At 46.2% G+C, this 23,372-nt stretch overlaps 1 protein-coding gene across 3 annotated transcripts in view; it reads right to left on the reverse strand.

Moving 5' to 3' along the window:
• Window positions 1–1,365: 1,365 nt before the first annotated feature.
• LOC146057653 (protein LBH-like) overlaps window positions 1,366–23,372 on the reverse strand; it is a 42,242-nt gene continuing 20,235 nt past the window's right edge. For all 3 annotated transcript variants that reach the window (XM_083169135.1, XM_083169134.1, XM_083169136.1), the window contains 2 exons: window positions 17,946–18,150; window positions 1,366–1,955 (listed from right to left, as the gene is read on the reverse strand). In XM_083169135.1, the coding sequence (XP_083025261.1) occupies window positions 1,909–1,955; window positions 17,946–18,150 (252 nt within the window). In that variant the 3' untranslated portion in view covers window positions 1,366–1,908. The remainder of the gene's footprint in view (window positions 1,956–17,945; window positions 18,151–23,372) is intronic.

A 23,372-nucleotide genomic window follows, 5' to 3' on the forward strand; every position in this document is an offset into this window, starting at 1 on the left:
ACATATTCCGCAGCGCTGTACAGAGAATAATTGTCCATACACATTAGGGGGGTATTCAATGCCGCAGCGAGCGGCCGGCGAGGGGGTTAAACAGCGAGGATTGCTGAAAACCAGCGATCCTCGCTGTTTAACCCCCGCGCCGGCCGCTCGCTCTATTCAACGTACTGGGGAAATCCTCGCCGTCACAGGACGGCGAGAATTCCCCAAAACAGCGAGACACCGCGGCTGCTGCAAAAAACTCGCAGTTTTTAGCCGCGGGTCTTGCTGCTTCTGGAGCCGCATCCGCCAATTCCCCCTCGCTCAAAAACCGGAGCGAGGGGGAATTGGCGGATGCGGAGGCTGTGTTGAATGCTGTCAGGGTGAGTGGTGACAGCGAGCAGGAAGACCTGCTCACTGTCACCACTCGCAAACAGCATTGAATACCTGCCATTAGTCTCTGCCCCAGTGGAGCTTTACTGCACAATCTATATTACCTATCACATGTACACCACACACATTCACACTAGAGTTAATTTTTGGGAGCCAATTAGCCTAACAGTATATTTTTGGAGTGTTGTAGGAAACTGCAATACCTGGACAAAACCCATTATAACATCCATGTGCTTGTTTTATTTTATTTTTATAACTTTTTTTTAATAATTTTTAGATTTTTATTGTGACACATTGCAATTCTGGGGAGTAGAAGAGACAGGTAAAGGTAAGTGGACATTATGATACTAGGTACCAGTCTGTCAAAATGATGGAACAGCATAAAAGTAATGTCATTGCAGGCAGCTTTGCGCAGCTGAACAGAGCAACACTTGAATTGCTCCGTCTGAGACCATCTAGTGGCTGACAGAGCACAAAACCCTTGAATTATGCCCATAGAGTGGCGTCAGCCTTTCATTATATAAGGTACGGCCAAATTACTGTTGCCCTGTAATCATTTTGTAATGGATTGTTACATTCAAAAAGAAAGAAAATTCTGCTGACCTCTGTGTCTCACCCCTTCACTCTCCTAGAAATGGCCTTATTATTTGTACAGATTTACAAAAAGTCAACATTACAGGTATTGTACAGCTGAACATTTACAGTGTACAACAGAATGAAAACACACAAAGCAGGGCATTATGAAGCAGCTGTATCAGGGGGCATCTTCTTAAAGCATATAGGCAGGGCCGCCGACAGGGGGGTGCCAGGGCTACAGCTGTCCCGGGCCCCGGCCTCTGGAGGGGCCCGCGCAGCTGCCCACAGTGGCACGGCACCACCCCCGTACCGGCACAAATCCCCCCACCCGGTGGCCTGGCATGCACAATAGACAGTGCAGCCTGCAGAGCGCCAAGCCTAGGATACAGAGGGGCTCGGTGCTCTGCAGGCTGCACTGTGCAGTGAGTGCTCCGAGCCCTGAGTCCCGGAGGGAGAAGATGCTGCGCCGCCGCCACGGCTGGTAAGTAATAGTAATTGGGGGAGGGGAGGCCCCTGGGGGGAGGGGGTGCCACTGGGGGCCCTGCCCCCAACATTACTAGTGGTGGCCCTGCATATAGGGGCAGATGAATTAACCCTGATAAAGTGGAAGATGATAATCAACCAGCCAATCAACTCCTCTGTAATTTTTCAAACACCGCTGTTTCGCTGATGTTTTATCACCTTCCACATTACCAGGCTTAATACATCTGCCCGATAGTAACTAAAGAGTTCCTTGCTAGGTAGAATGCCAGTTTAAGTTGTTACTTAAAACAATTGTTTCCCCCAACATTTTCACATTTAATTGGCCTTCCTTTCTAATAATTAGCAAGCCTGTGCAGACTTTCAATTAATACATTTTTGTTGGTTATGTCGTTACAAAGTCTTTATTTAGTGTGTTTGCCGGGCTTCATGTAGGGCACATCTCCCAATGTCCAGTCAATGATTCCTCCTGTTCTGTAAATATTAGGCTTTCTCAGGCTGTGACTCTTCCGCTGCTTCCTTGCTTTTGTCTAAAAGACATCAGTGATACAAAGTTAATGTACAGTAACATGTACACCATAGCAGTTATAAAATGTATTGTGCATATTGTAGCTGCTGCTAAACTTGGTAGTCTCATAAAAAAAAAGTGACCAATAAATAAGTCTAAATTTAAGGTGCCCATAGACTAGGGCAATATACATGCAATTTGTTCATTTTTTATGCGATTGACACATTTCTCATGATTTATTGGCCCAATGGGTCGAAATCCCCACACACACACACACATACAAGAAAAAACACATTGATCCCCACGGAAAAAAAAGACAAACCCATTGGCCCGATATGAAAAAACAATCACATTGGTTCCCAAAGTTAACAAAAATAAAATACATTGGGGCAGATGTATTAAGCCTGGCAAAGAGATAAACTGGAGATAAAGTGGAAGGAGATAACGCACCAGCCAATCAACTCCCAACTGTCATATTTCAAACACAGCTGATTGGCTGGTGCGTTATCTCCTTCCACTTTATCTCTAGTTTATCTCTTCCCCAGGCTTAATACATCTGCCCCAATGGACCTCAAATATCACATTGGTCCCCACATAAATCTATCTCTCTGTCACCCATAGTACACAAAAAGAAAACACATTGACCCCCAGATGAACAGTACAGTGCCAGACTCATCTTCTTGAGAACACAGAAAAGACCTTAGCATTAAAAATGCCCTCACGTGAACACCATACGAGTCACAGCCTAGCTGCCATTATGTTCTCCTAGGGAACTGTATAACTACAGGACACCCAAGCAGCTCCGATACCACCCTTAGGGCTGAATTAGCAAAGTGGTGGGTTTGCTGCAGATTACTAGCTCATAACCACCACAAAACCATGATAAACTGTCACAGTGTCTCGACTTAAGATAAGATAAGATAGATAAGATAATTTATTGTCATTGTAAAAAAACAACCAACATAGTTGCCAACACAACGAAATTTCAATCTTAGTCCCAGAGGAGATACAACAGAAGACAACAGTGTTAACAGTTTAGGTTAAAATCACACACTGCGGTAGGAAAGAAGTTATTTTTCAGACGAGAGTTTCTAGCTTTTATACTCCTCAACCGTCTGTTTGATGGTAAAAAGGAAAAGGCAAAATTGTAAGGGTGATAATGATCCCGCATGATGCTATCTCTCTTACGTCTACAATTTTTTACAAAAATATCTGAGATGGTGGACAAGTCGCAGCCTATAATAGTTTCCGCAGTATGCACTATCCTGATTAATTTCTTCAAATCCTTAGTTAAGCTATTTCCAAACCATACTATAATGCAATAGGATAAAATGCTTTCAATAACACAACTGTAAAATCTGACTAAGTTTTCCTGGGAGAAATTGGCTGCCCTCAATCTCCTCAAAAAGAAGAGACGCTGTTGGGCTTTTTTAGCTATCAACCCAATGTGAGAGGTCCACGATAGGCCCTCAGAGATCATAGTCCCTAGAAGCTTGAACTCCTTCACACGTTCTACCTCCAAGTTGTCAATGAACAATGGTTCTAATACGGTTTTCCTCCCCCTTCTAAAATCAATGACTATTTCTTTAGTTTTAGCCAGATTCAACAGGAGGTTGTTCTCCTTACTCCAGCTAACTAGAGTCTGAACCTCATCTCTGTATGCGGATTCCTCGCCGTTTGAGATGAGTCCCACTACTGTGGTATCATCAGCGAATTTAATGATTAAGTTGGAGTCAGACCGCGGGTGGCAGTCGTACGTAAACAGAGAGAATAAAAGTGGACTCAGCACACAGCCCTGAGGGGCGCCTGTGCTCAATCTCTGCACCGATGACTCACACCCCCCCAATTTAACATATTGGGGCCGGTCTAACAAGAAATCTAGAATCCAGCTACATAATCTGGGAGGAAAGCTCAAATTTAACAATTTAGTCACTAAAATGTTAGGTATTATTGTATTAAAAGCAGAGCTGTAATCAACGAACAACAGCCTTACATAAGAATTTGGTTTCTCCAAGTGTGAGAGCGAAGGGTAAATTACCGACAATAGTGCGTCTTCGGTGGATCTTTTGGGTTTATATGCAAATTGGTTATTATCAAAACCCGGGGGCAAAAGCTTTTTAATGTGCGCCATGACCAGCCTCTCAAAGCACTTCATAATCAGCGGAGTCAGAGCAATAGGGCGGTAATCATTTAGGCTCTAAATCTTGGGTTTCTTAGGAATGGAAATGACCGTCGTGGACTTAAAAATATCAGGGACAATACAGGTCTGTAGCGACGCATTAAAGATGAAGGTAAAGATCAAAGTTAGCTCACTAGCACAACCCTTCAGGACCGTACCAGGGATACCATCGGGGCCGGCAGATTTTCTGGCATTTATGCCCAACAACCCTCTTCTAACTTCATGTTCTGTCAGTGAGAGTATCGCATCCTCCTCAAATAAGGGGAGTTTGAAGGCAGTTAACTCATTTCCCTCATCAAATCTGGCATAAAACTTACTGAGGTCATTAACCAAAGATGCCTCAGCTTTATTAATTCTAGATGCACCCCCTTTATACTCTGTAAGGGTGTGGATTCCTTTCCACATACTCCTTGAGTCCTTATCATCCTTGAACTGAAGTTCAATTTTCCTGGAATACTCCTTTTTAGCTAAGGAGATACCTTTTTTTAATAAAATTCTAGCTTCTCTATAAGCCCTCAGATCCCCACTCCTAAAAGCCACATCTCTATTTCGCAATAAAGCCCGCACCTCCCCCGTAACCCAAGGCTTATTATTTGAAAACTTTTTCACCGGTTTCAAAACTGTAACATTGTCAATGCACCAATTTATATAAGGCAATACAGTAGATGTCAATGAGTCCACGTCCACCAATGAATCCTTGGTGGACTCTTGAATAAACATATTCCAGTCCGTCGTGTCAAAACAGTCTCGCAAACTGTCCATAGACCCCCAGGCCACGACCGGACAACGGTTTTAACCGGCTTAATTCGTTGTATAACAGGCTTATACTTTGGTGCAAAGAATAATGAGACATGGTCCGAAAACCCCAAATGAGGACGCACAACCGTCTTATAGGCCTCCTTAATATTGCAGTATAGTTGGTCAAGAGTGTTTTCACCACGTGTCGGGATGAAAACCGATCTATACAATTTAGGTAACACGCTTTTTAGATTAGCCTTGTTAAAATCACCAGCTATCAGGAACAAACCGTCGGGATGTTTCGTCTGTTGTTTAATGATGGCAGAGTGTAGGGTTTCCAGGGCCATAGTAACGTCAGCATCAGGCGGGATATAAACTGCCATAATAATGGCAGCGGAGAATTCGCGGGGCATATAAAATGGCCTGCACTTGACCAACAAGAATTCTACTTCAGGGGAGCAATGTTGTTCCAAGACAGTGGTTTCCGTGCAATAACTGTTGTTGATATATATGCACAACCCACCCCTCCTGGACTTGCCCGAGTTAAGAGTCCTATCAGCCCTGTACAATGTTTTGTCCGGTAGGGAAACCCCAGTATCTGGTATCGACTGATTCAACCAGGTTTCAACAAGGATAGTCACAGAGCATGAATTCAATAATTTGCAGTTTACAAAACTTAGCAGCATCTCATCCATTTTGTTTGTGAGAGATCTAACATTTGCAAGGAATAGACTGGGAAGGGGGGGTCTGAACGGGGCAGCTTTTAACCCATTCAGTACCCCTGCACGCTTACCCCTCTTCTGTAGCCTTTCCCTCCGGGGGACACGCTTGTGTTGCTTACCGCTGCCCAGCATGGATGTTGCCCTCTTTGCTGCTGTTATTCTTCCGCTGCCTGGACGACCTGTGCCCCTGCGAGCTTACAGCAGGGCTTCCTCCTTCAGCGCCCGACAGCACTGGGCCTCTCATACCCGCGCCCGGCATCTCAGGGCCTCCTGCACCATCGCCAGCTCCCGGCAGCGTATCTCCGTCGCCGCTGATGATGTCACTCAGCGCGACCATCCGGCAGCCTCCCAGCATGCAGCTGCAGAACCCGGAAGAAGCGGCGCCACAGACCTCGCCGTTGACCGGGTGAGAGAATTTCCAGGTCAGCAACTCCAGCCGGGAATAGCGTATACGTCCTGCTGCCTCCGTCAGCAGCAGCGCGGCCAGGAACAGCACAAGCCACCCACTGCCTCCACACGTCCTCTGCTTCCCCTGCAGACCAAGAGCCGCTGCACCGTAGCGCGCCGCCATCCCAAAAGACAGCTCAGACTCAGTTCTGTTTGTCACTGAAGAATTGTGACTCAGGCTCACCTGTTTGAGACGCAGGAACTGGCTGGATAGATTCTTTGGCAAAGGTGAAACATGGAGGATGTATATAGCTCTTTCTCATGAATAAGTAGTGGCAGTGAAAACTACCGTGAGTTATGAGAATAGATGACCGGAACTGGAACGGAACTGGATGATTAGGATTGGAAGAACTGGAACGGCACTGGTAGCTGATGATAGGGAGTAGTTGCACCCGAGGACTCTGGGTGGACACTGGGCTGTGTTGGCGAATGCTGGGGTATTACCAGAATGCACCAATGGACGTCTGGGTGATACCGGAGTACACCAGTGGACGCTGAGGGATGTCAGACTTTACCGACGGACACAGTGGAGATACCGGAGTGCACCGGCGGATGGTGGAGGAATGTCGGACTTCACCGACAGACACAGTGGAAATACCGGAGTGCACCGGCGGAGCCTGGAACTAAGATATCGCTTACTGAAGAACCAGCAGGACAGCTGGGAGTCACAGTAGCAAGTGAGTTGCTCAGGCATCTGAATGCTGCAGCTGGATCACCTTTATACCCCTCTGTTTGGTCAGAAGCAGCTGGGGAACTGGAGACTGAATGCCATTGGTCCGCCAGGTCAGCTGACCAGAAGAGAAGATGGTGGCGCTGAGCAGAGGACACATGGAGCAGGGAGCCTTGCGTCTCAACAGCCCTGGAGGCCGGGATGCCGGCGGGGAGTGGCCGAAGGAGCAGCCACAGCAGGAGCCGGGGCCACCGCGGAACCCAGCAGAGGGGACAGGACCACCCGCAGCGCAGCCACCCAGAGCTCCGGAAGGGTAAGTGCGGCTGGCGGGGCCGACGGGAGGCAGTGGCGCTGACACGCGGTCCGGTGGATAGCTCACTTACCCATCCGGACAGTCCAGTGGTTCCTGATGCTTAGGGTCCTCTTCGTCCAATGGGTAGGCATCTGTGCTCCCTGCTGGCTCCAGATTCCTCTCTTTGTGGTGGGGGGTCAATACGATCGGTGGCATGGATCCTTGCTGAGCAGCCAATCAGGCCAGTTTCACAAACCTGACTTGTTTCACATTTGTTTTCTCTATTTCACCTGAATAAACTGTGAGGATTCCTGACTGCTGAAGTAATCACAGGCTACAGATGGAGCTGCTGCCATTCTTGCAGGAGCTGGCGATTCTACCGCCAGCCCCCACCAGCGGCCAGCTACTACCAGGGTCAGTGTTCCAAGGCTCCAGGCATATCCCTGCTTATTGCTTCCAGTGTTACCTGAGCACCTTTGCTGCTCCTAGCAAGTCTCCTGCTTAATCCTCCAGCTGCCAGACTCTCTTCTGCTTACCATCATCAGTACCTGTGTAGAAAGTCTGTGCTTTCCCAGGTCTCTGCTAGCAGGCATCACCAACTAGCTCCCAGTCCATGTCACCTACCGGCTCCCAGGCCGTGCCACCTACCTGCTTTCAGGCCTTCAGTACTCCCAGGCTGGATACCTCTCTAGGTTCCCAGACCGAATCCTGCTGTTACCAGTACTCCAGTCACATTGTCCCTGTGACCAATACATTACTTCATTACTCATTCTCCAGTATCTCAATTCCCAGGCAGCTGTGTACAGAGGACCAGAGCAGTGGGCCGTGACCTACGCGTTGGGCTCAGTAAAGATCAAAGCTCCTTGCGGAGCTCCCTGGGGAAAGCCACCAGCGGGTTGGACTTCGCGCCCCTGTTCCTGGTCACAGTCAACACTTTGACCCAGCTGCTCCCTTGTGCTTCATCGTTCTTCAGTCACTGTATGTCATCCCGCTTCCTAAAGCCACCCATATTCCAGTATCCAGTGCCCTCCACTGACCCACCAAGGTGACAGCTGGGAACACAGATTCCTCCAGTGTTGACAGCAAGGAAGTATATGGCTGGTCTTATCACAATCAGCTGATGCCAGTACAATGCTATATAGCCACTCCATAGCAGTAGCATTCTGAGCTCTTTCTACTTTGAATCTGCTCCAGCTCGCTTGGTTCAGTCTTCGGTTCCGGTCCACACAGCTCTTCACTCCAATTCCATCTTTAGCTCACCTCTATTCTCTGGTTGTCTGAGACAGTTCAGTGAGTGAGCCCAGGCAGGGGGCCGCAAACCTGCACATCAGGGGCTGACAAAGTCAACACATCCTTTCGGGGGTTCTTGACGATGACAACCCGACTTGTTAGGTGCCCCTGTCCTGGGTTATGCCAACCTCTTTCACTAGTTTCTGGTATCCCTACCTTTGATGCACAAGCACTACATAAAAACTGCAGCTTCCAAAATCCAAGTCTGTCAAGACTTTTAGCCAGGTCCACAAAAAACACTATAGTGACACACTTTATAATACACTATAAAGCATCTATTCAACATCAATATTTTTCTCATTATAAGAGTAAAAACCCCAGATTTACAAACATAAATTACAATAATGTTGGATTGTGTCTATCTGATTGCATAACAGTTTAGTTTCTGGGAGAGTGTTGTTGTAAACAAAGAATAAAATATATAAGTAGAAATGTCAGGAGCATGACGCCACATCTCTCTAAAGTTAAGCCAAACTCTCTCCATCATCTGCAGTATTATATTTCCCCTAGTCTGCAGGGACAGAGATGACACAACGGAGTAATCTTTGTATATATCTTGAGCAGCCATCTGCTTGTGACTTAAATACTTAGTCATGCGATTATAACTATAAAGTTATGTAAAAAAAAAAATCAAGTCTAGAAACATAATCTATACTTTAAGATTAAAACATTGTTTACTAGCAGTAATACACTGTCCATTGTCTTATAAAAATATATAATATCCCATGAGCACCTCTGCCCATGATCAAAGGTGTGTCTTTTCACTTCCATTTCCATATATACAGCGCATCCGTAAAGTATTCACAGCGCTTCACTTTTTCCACATTTTGTTATGTTACAGCCTTATTTCAAAATGGATTAAATGATTTTCCCCCTCAAAATTCTACACACAATTTTTGCAAATTTATTAAAAATAAAAAAACTAAGAAATCACATAAGTATATAAGTATTCACAGCCTTTGCCATAATGCTCAAAATTGAGCTCCGGTGCATCCTGTTTCCACTGACCATACTTGATATGTTCCTAGAGCTTTATTGGAGTCCACCTGTGGTAAATCCAGTTGATTGGACATGATTTGAAAAGACGCACACCTGTCTATGTAAGGTCCCACACTTAACAGTGCATTTCAGAGCACAAATCAAGTATGAAGTCAAAGGAATTGTCTGTAGATCTCCAAGGAAGTATTGTCTCGAGGCACAAATCTGGGGAAGAGTACAGAAAAATATCCACTGCTTTGAAGGTTCTAAATGAGCACAGTGGCCTTGAGCATCCGTAAATTTAAGAAGTTCTAAACCACCAGGACTCTTCCTGAAACTTGCCAGCCATCTAGACTAAGCTAAAGCATTCCTCTGAGGAGAACCTTCCAGAAGAACAACCATATCTGCATCAATCCACCATTCAGGTCTGTATGGTAGAGTGGCCAGACAGAAGCCTTAATCCTTGTAAAAAGCACATGGGAGTCCACCTGGATGCACCTGAAGGACTCTCAAACCATGAGAAACAAAATTCTCTGCTCTGATGAGACAAAGATTGTACTCTTTGGCGTGAATGTCAGGCATCACATTAAGAGGAAACCAAGCACTGCTCATCACCAGGCTAATACCATATCTACAGTAAAGCATGGTGGTGACAGCATCATCATGTGGGGATGTTTTTCAGCACCAGGAACTGTAAGACTAGTCTGGATAGAGGGAAAGATGAATGCAGCATTGTACAGACATATCCTGGATAAAAATCTGATCCAGAGCACTCTTGACCTCAGACTTTGGCGATGGTTCATCTTTCAGCAGGACAACGACCACCACTAGGCAGTCTCTGGTATTTGTATGTATGTATATACTGTATATGTGTGTGTATTTGGGGTTCCTTTATTCTTAAGATACATGCTACCTTACATCTAGTGTATAGATGCATTTGGAGAGATCCCGATAAAGGTGCCCATACACAGTACAATTGCTTGGTGCGATGAGATGCGCGCTCCCATCACACATCTCAACGCACACATCTCAACGCACAGCTCAAAAAGTATGTGCTGCACATGCTTCTTGTACAGTGGTGGAACTTGTGAGTCTCAGGCCCAGGTGCAAAAATATAATTTGGGCTACCTACTCTACCCCAACCCAAGATGTTATTGCTGGTCCATTCCTCAGGGCTGCCCGATTGGTATTTCCTCCTCTGGATCTGTAGAATGTGTTGACGGTGTCAGTTAGGAATGAAAGCCGCACATGTTTGCAAATGTTACCGTAAGTAATGACTACACCTGTGCACCAGCTAGGTGGACGACAGTGGTAGATTTGGGGGGTATCAAATGGGCCAGTGCCGCCCCTGCTGTCCTTTCTGGCACTTTTTTAAGCACTGTGAAAATATTTGACACACAGCACCATTAGTCAGAATTTGTCTAGAATTTGTCTAGAATCTTTGTCTTCTCTTGATGATGCTGCAACAGGAGGAAAAACAAGGAACCACACCAGACGCGACCCACTACTGCCGGTGCCGAGGATGGGACCTGCTGCCAGTGCTGAGGACTGGACCCGCTGCTGCAGGACCCTGCCTTTGGTACACCGCCTGTATTTAGTGCAACACATAAATGTGCTAGGGGAGATACAGTGGTGCCTGTATCAAGCCTCCACTCTCCTCTCTCTCTCTTACTCCTGCCACTCTCCTCTGTCTCCTCTCCCTCCCGCCGATTGCCTCTCTCCCTCCTGCCACTCTCCTCTTTCTTCCCTTCCCTACCTTATACCACTCTTCTCTCTCACTCTCCTTTCTCTCCCCATCCCTCCCTCTACTCTCTTCTCTAGCTTTCTCCCCTCCCTCCGTTCTCCCCATCGCCCCCTCTCTTCTCTCTCTAGCTCCCTTTCCCCACTCTCCTCTCTCCCCTTCTTTATTCCTTTTTCTTTCTCCCCCTCTGCTCTCCTCTCCCCCTCAGCTCTCTTACCCTCCCTCCGCTCTTCTCTCTCCTTCCCTTCCCCCACTCCCCTTCTCTCTCTTTTACCCTACACTCTCTCTATCCCTTAGCGCTCTCTCTCCTCATCCCTCTGCTCTCCTCTCTCTCTCACCCTCCCTCCCTCCATTCTCCTATTTCTTTTTCCCTTAGCACTCCTCTCTTTTTCCCTCACCCTGTGAACCCACACCCTTTGTAGTGAAGCCACACCAATTGTTTGAGAGCATGTGCACCCTGGTATCACTAACCCCTATCATGGTGCCCATAGAACATCTCCACCTGCATAATTATATACTATTTTTGCATTTGTATGTAGAATTAGGCACAGTACTGCAGGCATATTACTGTCATTCCATGTCCGTTCAACCAGGTGAATCCACCACCTGCCTCAGATTTTTCCAAAAAGTATCTAGTTAAGAGAGGATGTCAAAATGGCTATTTCTGTCAACTATCTAGACTGTCTTATTAGTTTATTAAATATTGATATATATATTTTTTTAAATGTATTAAATTATTTCATAATTGCAGCTTCTTTATCCAGTTTATTAGAAGTATCACGGTCAGGGCCGGTGCAAGCCCCCCCCCCCCTGCGCCACCCGCCCGCCCGGAGGGGCAGGGGAGGATGCGGACAATACTTACTGCGGCACGGTGGGGGTTGCGGCCAATACTGCGGCGGGCGCCCGCACCCCCCCCACCCCCTGGAGCGCTGTACCTGCTGTTACGATGCTACGCTGTACCTGCTGCGGTGTACAGCTTCCAGGTGCTACGAGTCCTCTCCGTCCTCGCTGAAATCCCCGCAGCAGAGAGCGGGCGGCGCGCGGGGGGGGCAGTGTTGATTCACGCCGGGCAGGAAGGGATGCTTTCTGGTACCTCGGTGGCTCGGTACCGCCCTCCAGTGGCCGCAAATGCCTAGTCCTGCCTAGTGGTGGCTAGGGAGGCCAATCCCGGGATCGGGATTGGCAGGATCCCGGGATTTTGGCCTAAAATTGCCGGGATTTGAATCCCGGGATTGAAGCTTCCAATCCCGGCATTCCGGGATCAGTAACCCCATTAGTTTTTTGTTTAAAGCCGGGCAGCGCTGATCACCAGAATATGGCTCAGACGCTGCCCGGCTGACTGTTTCTTACCCCCGGTACTGTTGTCGGGAGCTGGGACTCGGAGGGACTGAGTGCTGTGCTGACAAGCATGGCAGCGCCCAGGCTGCGCAGCGTAACCCCTGACATCACGTCATGCTGCTCAGCCCGGCCGCTGCTCTGGTTGCCAGCTTAGCACAGCACATTGTCCCCAGCCTTCCGCCCACCCGCCGGAGATTGCCGTCCTGCTGCTGCCCTGTCACCACTACCCCCGCCGCTGTAAGTGACAGTGCGGGGGGCAGCTTTAGAAGAAATGTATATGTACATCTGGGGGAGGGGCCGTTTTTTTTTTATTAGGGACGCCAATCCCGGGATTGATCATTTTTCAATCCCGAATCCCGGGATTGAAAAAATGCCCCGGGATTGGCATCCCTAGTGGTGGCGCCGGCCCTGATCACGGTTGCTTTTTTACGGAATCACCATGTAATTTGGACCCCAAAGCTAACTTTTCCTCCTGAATCCAAAAATCCATACAATGTACTTTATCTGGCTCATGTTTCACATTATGGTAAAAATGCACGTTTTTCAAACAGAATTAGAAACGCTAATTTAAATCAACATTAGACATTCCAATTTTTTAGGTGTTTAACAAAGGTATACTTTACTAGCACAGAAATAATCCGCAAGGTATTCTGTTTAATAGTGGAGCAAAAAAAAATAAGTTGATGTTCAATTATTGTTACCATATACATATTTAACACTGTGAAATTATGTATTTAAAAACTTTGCCATAACTTAAATTGGGTTAACAATCAGATTATTGTTTTCTTGTTTGGAACATTTTGTAACAACCTGTAATTTTCCTTAAAATGTCAGCAGAAAGTGTATACTGCCTTCCGGTACTTGAAAAAAAAGAACAAAACACTTTCCATCTCTTGAAGGCCAGGACTACACATTTGTGTTTCATTTCATGAAGTGTACCAGCACATCTTGTGACTCCTGATTACATTGAATAATATACCCAATGTACCAGCTGTTATACACTGCTGCTTTGTATGTTCCAGGTTGCAGATCATTTTTGTTACTGTGGTCATAGTGACACTAACTCTGGTTCCTGCTGTCTTCATGTTGTCTGATGACAATTGATATATGTAGCTTATCATTGCTAATAGGCTGAAATCTGCGATGTGTTCATGTTCCTGCCACAGTTTTGCAGTCGTAAAAGAAACTTTATGCAATGTACATTTTAATTTGCCCACCTATACAGGTCCCAAGATGTCAATATGTGATGGGTTTCCACTGCTTGCAGACTGGTGTGGGTGGCTAGAGATTTACTGTCCCTCCAGTAACAATAGCTTCTGTTTCTAGTTGAATGGTTTTCTTCAACGCGCATAGGTATTCATCCTGCGACTTTGCAGAATACAGATGGGATGTTGCATCATCAACAGTACTGCAAATAACTTCACAGAATTGCACAGTACTAGTAATTGTAACCAATTTACTTTGGACAGTGTTGACCCACAGCTTATCAACATCTGTGTTGTCATCATCCCTGTCACTATCATGAAAAAGTTTTTCAACTATTTTATGAAGTGTTTCCAGATTATTATTATTATTATTATTATTTCATTTTATTTATAAGGCGCCACACATACAAAGGGCATTCAGTAGAACAGGGAGACATAACCCCACCATGGCTCTAACTGTGTGGAATTTGTATATCCTCCTCGTACTTGCGTGGGTTTCCTCCGGGTACTCCGGTTTCCTCCCACAATCCAAAAATATACTGGTAGGTTAATTGGCTCCCAACAAAATTAACCCTATAATGTCTGTGTGTGCATGTATATGTGGTAGGGAATATAGCTTGTAAGCTCCACTGGGGCAGGGACTGATGTGAATGTTCAACTATACTCTGTACAGCGCTGCGGAATATGTATGCACTATATAAGAAATTGTTAATAAAAAAATAAATAAATTACACTAAAACAAAGTTCCTTGTTTTTTGTTGTTGTAGTAAAGTATAGCTTTATTAAGCAACTAGAGAAAATTGGGATGTCTATGTCAATGCTGCTGAGTTCTGTGTTCCCAGCTGTGACCTTGGTGGGCAAGTGGAGGGCGCCGGATACTGTAAACTGGGTGGCTTTAGGAAGCAAAATGAGATGCAGCAACTGAAGACGACTGTAGCATAAGGAAGAAGCTGGGACAGAGGGTTGACTGTCACCAGGAACCTGGTCTTCGGCCTAGGAGACGATAGTGATGTGGCCTAGAAGCCAATGGAGATGTGGCCTAGGAACCGATGGTGATGCAGCCTGGGAGCCGATGGTGATGTGGCCTAGGAGCCGATTGTGATGCGACCTGGGAGCCGATGGTGATGCCTTCTAGCAATGTCCAGAATGCACACACACTTCATGACAGGAGACTGCAAATGTTATACAGGAAAGAGTCTGGCAGCTGGAGAATAACGAGGGGGTTTGCTAGCAGCAGCACAGATGTACAGGTATCACTGGAAGGAACAGACAAGTTATTCAAGGCGACTTGAAGGTGTTGAGGCCGGGGCCTGACTTATATCCCCCATGCTTGTCTGTCATTGGCTGCAAGTTGCGGCATCACTTAACCTGGAAGGTACCTGTGCACACTTAGGACCTTATTCTGGTTGATTCGCAAGGCTGCATGTGATCAAGTGCACAGGTCAGAGATCAAGGTCAGCAGACAGCTCATTGGAGCAAAACTGTCAGCTGTCTACAGGTGTCATGGCAGTGCCCATGCCGCATGAGATTGGCCTGGAAGCAGTGTGGGACGCTGACTAAGCAGGAAACATCCTGCCATGGACTGTGGCTAAGGATAGAGCTGCATGCAGGTCTGCTAAGTAAGATGTAAGAGTACAGGTAAGAGATGCGGCCGCACATATGGACGCACACCGCGATTCCTGACAGTCTAATGTTGATTTACCGTAGCATGTTTTTTTAATGCTTTTTGCTGTTATGGCAAACCTGAGGCAATTTGGGGGCCGATTCAGACCCCTCCATTTAGGTCCGAATTTGGCCCCTTCCCCGATGAGAAAGCCAATGGAGGAAAAGTTACATTTGGGGTCCAATTTCCTGGTGATTCCTTAATAAACACCTGTGCTACATCTAATAAACTGGATAAAGAAGCCACGATCAGTGAATAATTTAATATATTTTATATTTTTATATACTAATTGTCAGACAGTTGAGCTATTTGGCAGAAATAAATTTGACATTCTCTCCAGTGGCGTAACTATAAATTTAGCTCCCCCCTGAGAAAAAAAATTGTGCCCCCAGCCCCCCTCCTCTTCAGTAAAACATAACAATGGTGCAGACTGGTTACCTGGGCCACTGTGCGCCACCATGTATAGTGCTGCAGCTCCCCAGGAGTGACGTGCGCCCATGCTGCGTAACAGGGAGGACATTCCGTCCGCGGCACTGACATACTATAGCCTTCTGTCACCAGGGGATACTAGCGGAAGTGTGTGCAGGTAATGACACTGGCCGCAGAGGAGGCGAGGAGACTGGGGAGGGGGGGCGGGCTGTCACCTACGGTACGCAGATACAGTACACAGCCACCGACCTCCCACCACTACTAAGTGACAGTAAACTGTGTATTCATATAGGACAGCAGGTATTTTTCAGTGCGCCCGAGACCGCTGGCTCCCCCAAGCCACAGCTGGGGCTGCCACACCATAGTTACGCCACTGATTCTCTCTTAAATAAATAAAAATATTACATCAAAATCTGAGATGGGTGATGGACAGTTTTCAGAGAGTTATCTGATGTGGAATAACCCTGAAGTTATCTGGCATTCTCCATGGAATACCTTGACTAGCCAATGTATAGCTAGTTCCACTTATTACATGAAACAAAAGTCTCTGAATGAACATCTAAAGCAACAAACTGCGCAGCATTTGCGCTAATCTGTGCAAAACTACAGACACAATTATTCAAAAAGAGAAGCATGACCTCACAAGGAATAAATGTCTCCCATGTTGCGTTGCTGCATTTGTACTCATTAGTAAATGCTGCCATAAAGCATTCTAATTTAAGTAACTTTTGGTACTTGTTTCCTAGCACGGCGCCCATCGCATCGCATACCATAAGGCATACGATGGTATGCGATGCGATGTTAGCCGATGTTATACAATTTTAAATTGTATACCATCGAATTGTATGCCATTGTATGGCATATACAATGGTATAAGATTTTAAATTGTATAAGCACCCTAATGGGTGTTTTCAATGTTAAATGTGCCCCCTATAAGATAAATAATTGTATAAGCACCGTAATAGGTGCTTACAATGTTAAAAACAGTGTGGTGAGCGCAGTGAGTCCGCGAGGGGCGGCGGTACTCGTCCTCCGACCTTTTCATACCCCCACTATCCACGTCGGCATGGAGTCGATGTTATATAGTGTGGCGAGCAGAGCGAGCCACCGAGACCGAAGCGTGGCGAGCGCAGCGAGCCCCGTGAGGGGACGTGGAATACATGTGAAGTAATGCGCGTCCGCTCACCACGCTTCGGGCTCGGTGGCTCGCTGCGCTCGCCACACTATATAAAGTCAATTCCATGCCGACGTGGATAGTGGGGGTATGAAAAGGTCGGAGGACGTGTACTGCCGCCCCTCGCAGGCTCGCTGCGCTCGCCACGCTTCGGGTTGGCATTGATAGTGGCAGTGGCTTGGGGGTGCATTTAACATTCTAAGCACCTATTAAGGTGCTTATACAATTAAAAATCGTATAGGGGGACCATTTAACATTAAAAAAACACATTAGGGTGCTTATAAAATTTAAAATCGCATCGCATTGCATTGTATGCCATTGTATGCCATATACAATGGTATACAATTTTAAATTGAACACAATGCCAGACGACTGAATATTGTGGGTGCCGTGCTAGGAAACAAGTACCTAACTTTTCAGCTATTCTATGTCATTTTATAGCATATACTGTATGCTTTTCTAGTCAAAACATTGTAAAAGCTACTAAAACTGTTGAGGCAACAATGGCATATGTTATATTTTGTCAAAACAATATCATAAATTATCTTGAATTCTGTATTTAAAAACATGGACATAGTTATAGTTACATTCAGTAATTATTTTTAAGAGGACTTCCCCCAAAAATTAATATTATCAACATACATGCTTTAAAAAAAAATTAACTGAAAATATTTTCTTAAAAGGGTATTGCCTATTAAATTACATTCTTATCTCAAAATTAAAACATTAATTCAATCTTTAATCCAGTCCTAGGCTATTGGGCCTGATTCAGACATGATCGCGGGGGATCCTTCGGTGCTCAGCGATAAATTTGCCACCTCCCCACAAGAGTGAAAAACTGCCCCTGTGCACAGCTGGGAATGTGATTGCAGATGTACGAGCCTAGACTTACTCAGTGCTGTGATGGCTGTGGGGAGATCGGGGCCTCTCAACAGTCAGCACCCCCTGCATTTTTTGGTGGCACTTCCAGAAAACGCCTCGGTGCCGCCCACAAATGCCCGCCGCCTGTCAATCATGGCCTGGCTTTGTTCGCAGGGGGACCACGTGCACGAGCACAGCGTACATCTGGCCCCAAGTTTGATGACATCTGTTAAAGTACATTACAATAATATGACTATAAAATAGTAATTAACAGAATAGTCTCACCTGGCTGCTCTTCTGCTTCGGCCTCCTCTGCATTTTCTTCCTCTAATGCAGCTTGCTCTTTGGCTTTTCGTACAGACTCTAGTGGCCATCGCAACTCACCACTCTCTACATCAATTATGTCAGTTGGCTCCACCACTATTGAGGGCAGCCTTCCTCTCAGTTTTGCCGGTACTTCCGCTTCTTCCTCTTCAGGGTCTGGAAAGATCTTAATGAGTAAAAGAGAAGAACAGAAAGCACAATTCATGCTTAAAATAAGTAAGTTTGATTTTTATAGCGCATTCTCCAACAGGACTCAAGCGCTTTGCAGACATCAAAACAATGCACATAATACAAAGGAATTGGGGAGTAAAGCAATAGATACAGATGTAGCGCCTCTCATTCAGCTGGCAGCTGGCAATAGAATTGCCAGCACCCATTCCCCACCATCTGCCGGGAGGGGGCGCGTGCACACGAGATACTCGTGTGCCCCGTTCCGACAGAGCTCCTCGCTGGTCCCCACCGCCTCCCCGTACCCCCTAACCCTGCCCATTTACCCAGATTCCGCTTCCTACCGCCAAGAGACAGGGATGCACGTGCGTGTGAGATGCTCAGGGCTGGAGCTGTATGAGAAGCGCTCCATCTGTAAGTCATATAAACATAATATAATGCATTGAGAGCACAGTAGGCACACTGCAGTGTTGGTGCAGCCATTTTGGATACTAACTTCGACGAGTTGTGTATTCCACTCTAAAAAGGAACCAGGTGAGCCAGCCATCTTGGGCACACTGCATAGGATTACCCTGGGTGTGGAAGAAATTACCCAAATGGGTGATTGTAGAGTAGGGTCCCAACAAGACACTCAGGTTTTTTTCATCCCATCCACAAAAGTACCAGATGAGTCAGCCATGTTGGTTGCACTATGAAGGTTACACTGTGGGAGGTGAGTCATATAAGGACCCAATGCAAATATGGGAAAGTGAAAGCTTGTGTAGTGGTATGATATACAGTGTATGGAAACATCCTGCCCGTGGAGGAACCATCCGAGTCAACTAGCTGGGGAGCACTGCGTAGGTCACTGCTGGCAGATTGTGCAATCTGTGAAGGTATATATTGTAGGATTATGAGAAATCTATAGAGAAAAGTGTAGACAGCATGGAGATAAGTGTGGGGGTATTTATATATAGCACTACTAGGACATCTGTAAGTGGCACTACTGAGGATATGACATGTAACTGGCACTAAATATGTGCAAGAAAATTATTGATTGGCATTTAAATTCAGTGCCTGGGATAGGACACAAACTTTGTTTCATGCACAAATAAAATATATTTGTGTGTATTTGTGTGTATTTCATGTGTTTGATGTGTTTATACAACATAAATGCAAGATACCTCAAGATACATCATTGAAACATAAAATATACGGAATACGGAATAATCTGTTATCCAAAATTCTTCTGGTCCTGAGCATTTTGGATAAGGGATACTCAACTTGTACTCAATTTTTGTTTACAATTTGTAAGTTAGTCACAGAGGCGTAAAGGCCCCCACTTGTCCTAAGGACAAGTCGGACCTGATTTCCCCTACAGCACCCCGGGAGGGGGACACACTTGATGTGCCAAGTTTTGCATATGATACATCGCATGAGATGTATCATATGCAACTCCCGGGGAGCTGCAAGGTGGAGGGAGCAGAGGGGCGGGGGACATCGAGGTGGCGGGCGGGGGATGCTGCGAGGTGGCTGTCGGGGGACGCTGCTAGTAGGGCAGAGGCAGCGGGCAGGGGAAGCTGCGAGGGACAGTGACACAGAGGCAGCAGTAACGTAGAGCCGGGCAGGGGGAGCCAGGGAGCTGTCAGTACTGAAAAAAAAGCGGTACTTGTTTAGTTTCACGGCGGCAGCGGCCGTGCGTCTGAATCCCCTTGCGGGGCTCGCTGCGCTCGCTACGCTATCTAAAATCAACTCTATGCCAATGTGGATAGTAGGGGTATGAACTATCTACGTTAGCATAGAGTTCATTTAGTTTATTTTAGATAGTTTGGTGAGCGCCGTACCCGGAAGTTCACGGCGGCCATGCTGCCGCCGTGAAACTACACAAGTACCAAAAAAGCCCATACAATGAATGGGCAGCATGTGATTGGCTGAGCTCTCTCTCAGCCAATTGCTGACTGGCTGCTCCCAGCTCCCCCTGCCCAGCTCTATGTTACTGCCACCTCTGTGTCCCCCGCAGTATCCGCTGCCTCTGCCCTACTAGCAGATTCCCCCGCCAGCCACTTCGCAGCATCCTCCGCCCCCTGCTCCGGCACCCCCTGCCCGTCTCCCTCACTGGTGTCCGCCACCTCTGTGTCCCCCCCCAGCCACCTCACAGAGTGCCCTGCCAAGCTGCACATAAGATTTAGCAAATCGGTTTGGACTGAGTGTCTAAACATTGTCCCGATTTTACTGCCCGATCCATCTGAATCGGGTGAAATCGGGACCAAATCGCATATTGTCCAATTGCTGGGGTGTACACTCAGATATCCTTTTGGTGGAATCTACTTTATAAGTAAGAGGCTACTCTCCTGTCTGAAGATAGTAATAAAACTGTGCTTTATTTAATCACGCTGCCACATCTTAGATCAACGTTTAGGAGGTGTTTTGGCAAAACCCATTAGAACCCAAAACCTCAAGGTAATCAGAACCCAAAACCCGAAAAGTGGCCGGTGCACATCTCTAGTTTAATCCTTAAGAAAGAACCCATCTTTAAGATCTTTTTTTTACTTGAGTATATAAAGCATTTAAGATAAATAAAACTAGGCTTAATGACTTGCAGTTACTAAAATTGGCGTTTAGCATGACACCAATGAGACAATGGGTGGTAGTAGTGTGTGTGTGTGTTTAATAGTTATTGTAATAATTGTCTCAACATATTTACATATTTTTATCCAAAAATCCATGGGTACCAAGGTATATCCAAAGCTAATGTCACGAGGTGCATTCTGAATCCAACATTAAGGACACAAGAGAAATTTTTATTTCACCTATTTCTCAGACTCAGCAAGCTGATATAAATATTTCCAATTAAGGCAAAACACCTGTAGAAAACTTGACTACTTTACAGGAAAGGTGGGATTACAGCATATATAATGTGTTCATGCCTTCCAACTTTCAATGGTGGGCCAGCAGAACCCTCGCGCACTCGGAAATTTTGGGGGCATGGGCTCGTGGTGAGGGGGCGTGGCTGTGCGCATGTGTGGACTCCCAACTCCCCCCCTGCTTGCAGGAAACTGCTGGTCCTGGTTTTCGGGGATGTCCTCAAGGTAAACTGGACAGTTAGGAGGTATGTGTGTGTGCAAACATGCTGCTTTTACTAATATCCTGTAAAAAATAAAATGATGACACATACTCTCTTAAAAATTACTGTCCCATCTTTCACCTACCATGTCTCTGCAAGGGGGCAATTAAATTCACAAACACATCACAAGTGTGCAGGAAAACGTGAAATGTCATCATCTCATGCATTGATTATTGCAATAGTGTTATTATTTATTTATTTTATTTATTAACAGTTTCTTATATAGCGCTGCATATTCCGTTGCGCTTTACAAAGGAGACAGTGATACAACAAACAGGGTATTTACAGACAGTCAAAAGGTAGGAGGGCCCTGCTCGCAAGCTTACAATCTATAGGGAAATAGGTATTGATACATAAGGATAGATACTGTATTCTTTATTGCATCGATTCCACCATAATGCAAGGTTCTGTGACTAGTTCTGGAATTTGATAAGCTTGCCTGAAGAGATGAGTTTTTAGGGAATGCTTATAGGTTTGGCGACTGTGGGAGAGTCTTATTGTGCTTGGGAGGGCATTCCACAGAGTGGGTGCAGCCCGAAGAAAGTCCTGGAAGCGAGTAATGAGTGTGGATGAGAGACGCAGATCTTGGGAGGAGCGTAGAGGTCGTGTTGGATGATATTTTGAGATAAGAGAAGATATGTATGTTGGTGTAGTTTGATTTATGGCTTTTTTTTGTATTGAGTACGGTAGAATACAGGTAACCAATGAAGTGACTGACAGAGTAGCTTTGCAGACAATGAACGTCTGGCTAGGAAGATTAGCCTCGCAGCTGCATTCATGATTGGCTGTAGTGGTGAGAGTCTGTATTTGGGAAGGCCAATAAGGAGACTATTGCAATAATCAATGCATGATTACTGACTCTCACTACAATACAATACAATACAATACAAACTCTCACCACTGCACTGTATCATGAATGCAGCTGCAAGGCTGATCTTCCTCGCCAGATGTTCATCATCTGCAAAACTGCTCTATCAATCCCTCCATTGGTTACCTGTATTCTACCGTAATCAATACAAAATACTTTTACATATACACAAGGCCATAAACCAAACTACACCAATGTATATCTCTTCTCTTCTCTCAAAATATCTTCCAACTTGTCATCTTTAGTCTTCACAAGATCTGCGTCTCTCGTCCACATGCATTACCTGCTCCCATTCGCAATTGTAGGACTTTCTCCAGTGAATTCCCTTCCACACACAATGAGACTCTCCTCTAGTCTCCAAACCTTCAGACGTTCCCTGAAAACTTCCCTCTTCAGGCAAACTTTTAAGATTCCAGAACCGTCCATAAACCTTTCCCATTCAATTACATCCTTACTTTACAGCACAAACATGCTCACTTATTTGCTCTCTTATTTTTCTCCTGGCTTACTTTGCTTGGTCACCATATCATTCAGCCCACCAAGAACCTTTGCAATTTGATGGACCATTGTGCAATACAGAATTCGGTACTCTTTACCTAGAAGGGCGCCCATCGCGGCCATCGCGGCCATCGCATGCACTAAAAAATCGCATGCGATGCGACCGACGCGATGACCGCGATTTCCCATAGGGAACAATGTTAAATGTCCCAATTGACCCGATTTTCCATAGGAAACAATGTTAAATGTCCCAATTGACCCGATTTTCCATAGGGAACAATGTTAAATGGCCCACAGAGGCCAAATAGGCACCCTGAAGTGTGGAATGGCACCCCCAATTGTTAACGCCACCCCACGATCAACGTCAACCCGAAGCGTGGCGAGCGCAGCAAGCCCGCGAGGGGCGGCGGTACGCGTCCTCCTACCTTTTCATACCCCCACTATCCACGTCGGCGTGGAGTTGAAAATAGAAAGTGTGGCGAGCGTAGCGAGCCACTGAGCGTGGCGAGCGCAGCGTGCCCCGCGAGGGGACGCTGACACCTTCACAGGTATACGTGTCCCCTCGCGGGCTTCACAGGTGTCCGCTGTGCTCGCCTCGCTGCGCTCGCCACACTTTCTATTCTCAACTCCACGCCGACGTGGATAGTGGGGGTATGAAAAGGTTGTAAGACGCGTACCGCCGCCCCTCGCGGGCTCGCGGCGCTCGCCACGCTTCGGGTTGACGTTGATCGTGGGGTGGCGGTAACAATTG

This window comes from Crinia signifera, chromosome 2, assembly GCF_055691185.1.
Source record: "Crinia signifera chromosome 2, ASM5569118v1, whole genome shotgun sequence".
Lineage (NCBI taxonomy): Eukaryota > Metazoa > Chordata > Amphibia > Anura > Myobatrachidae > Crinia > Crinia signifera.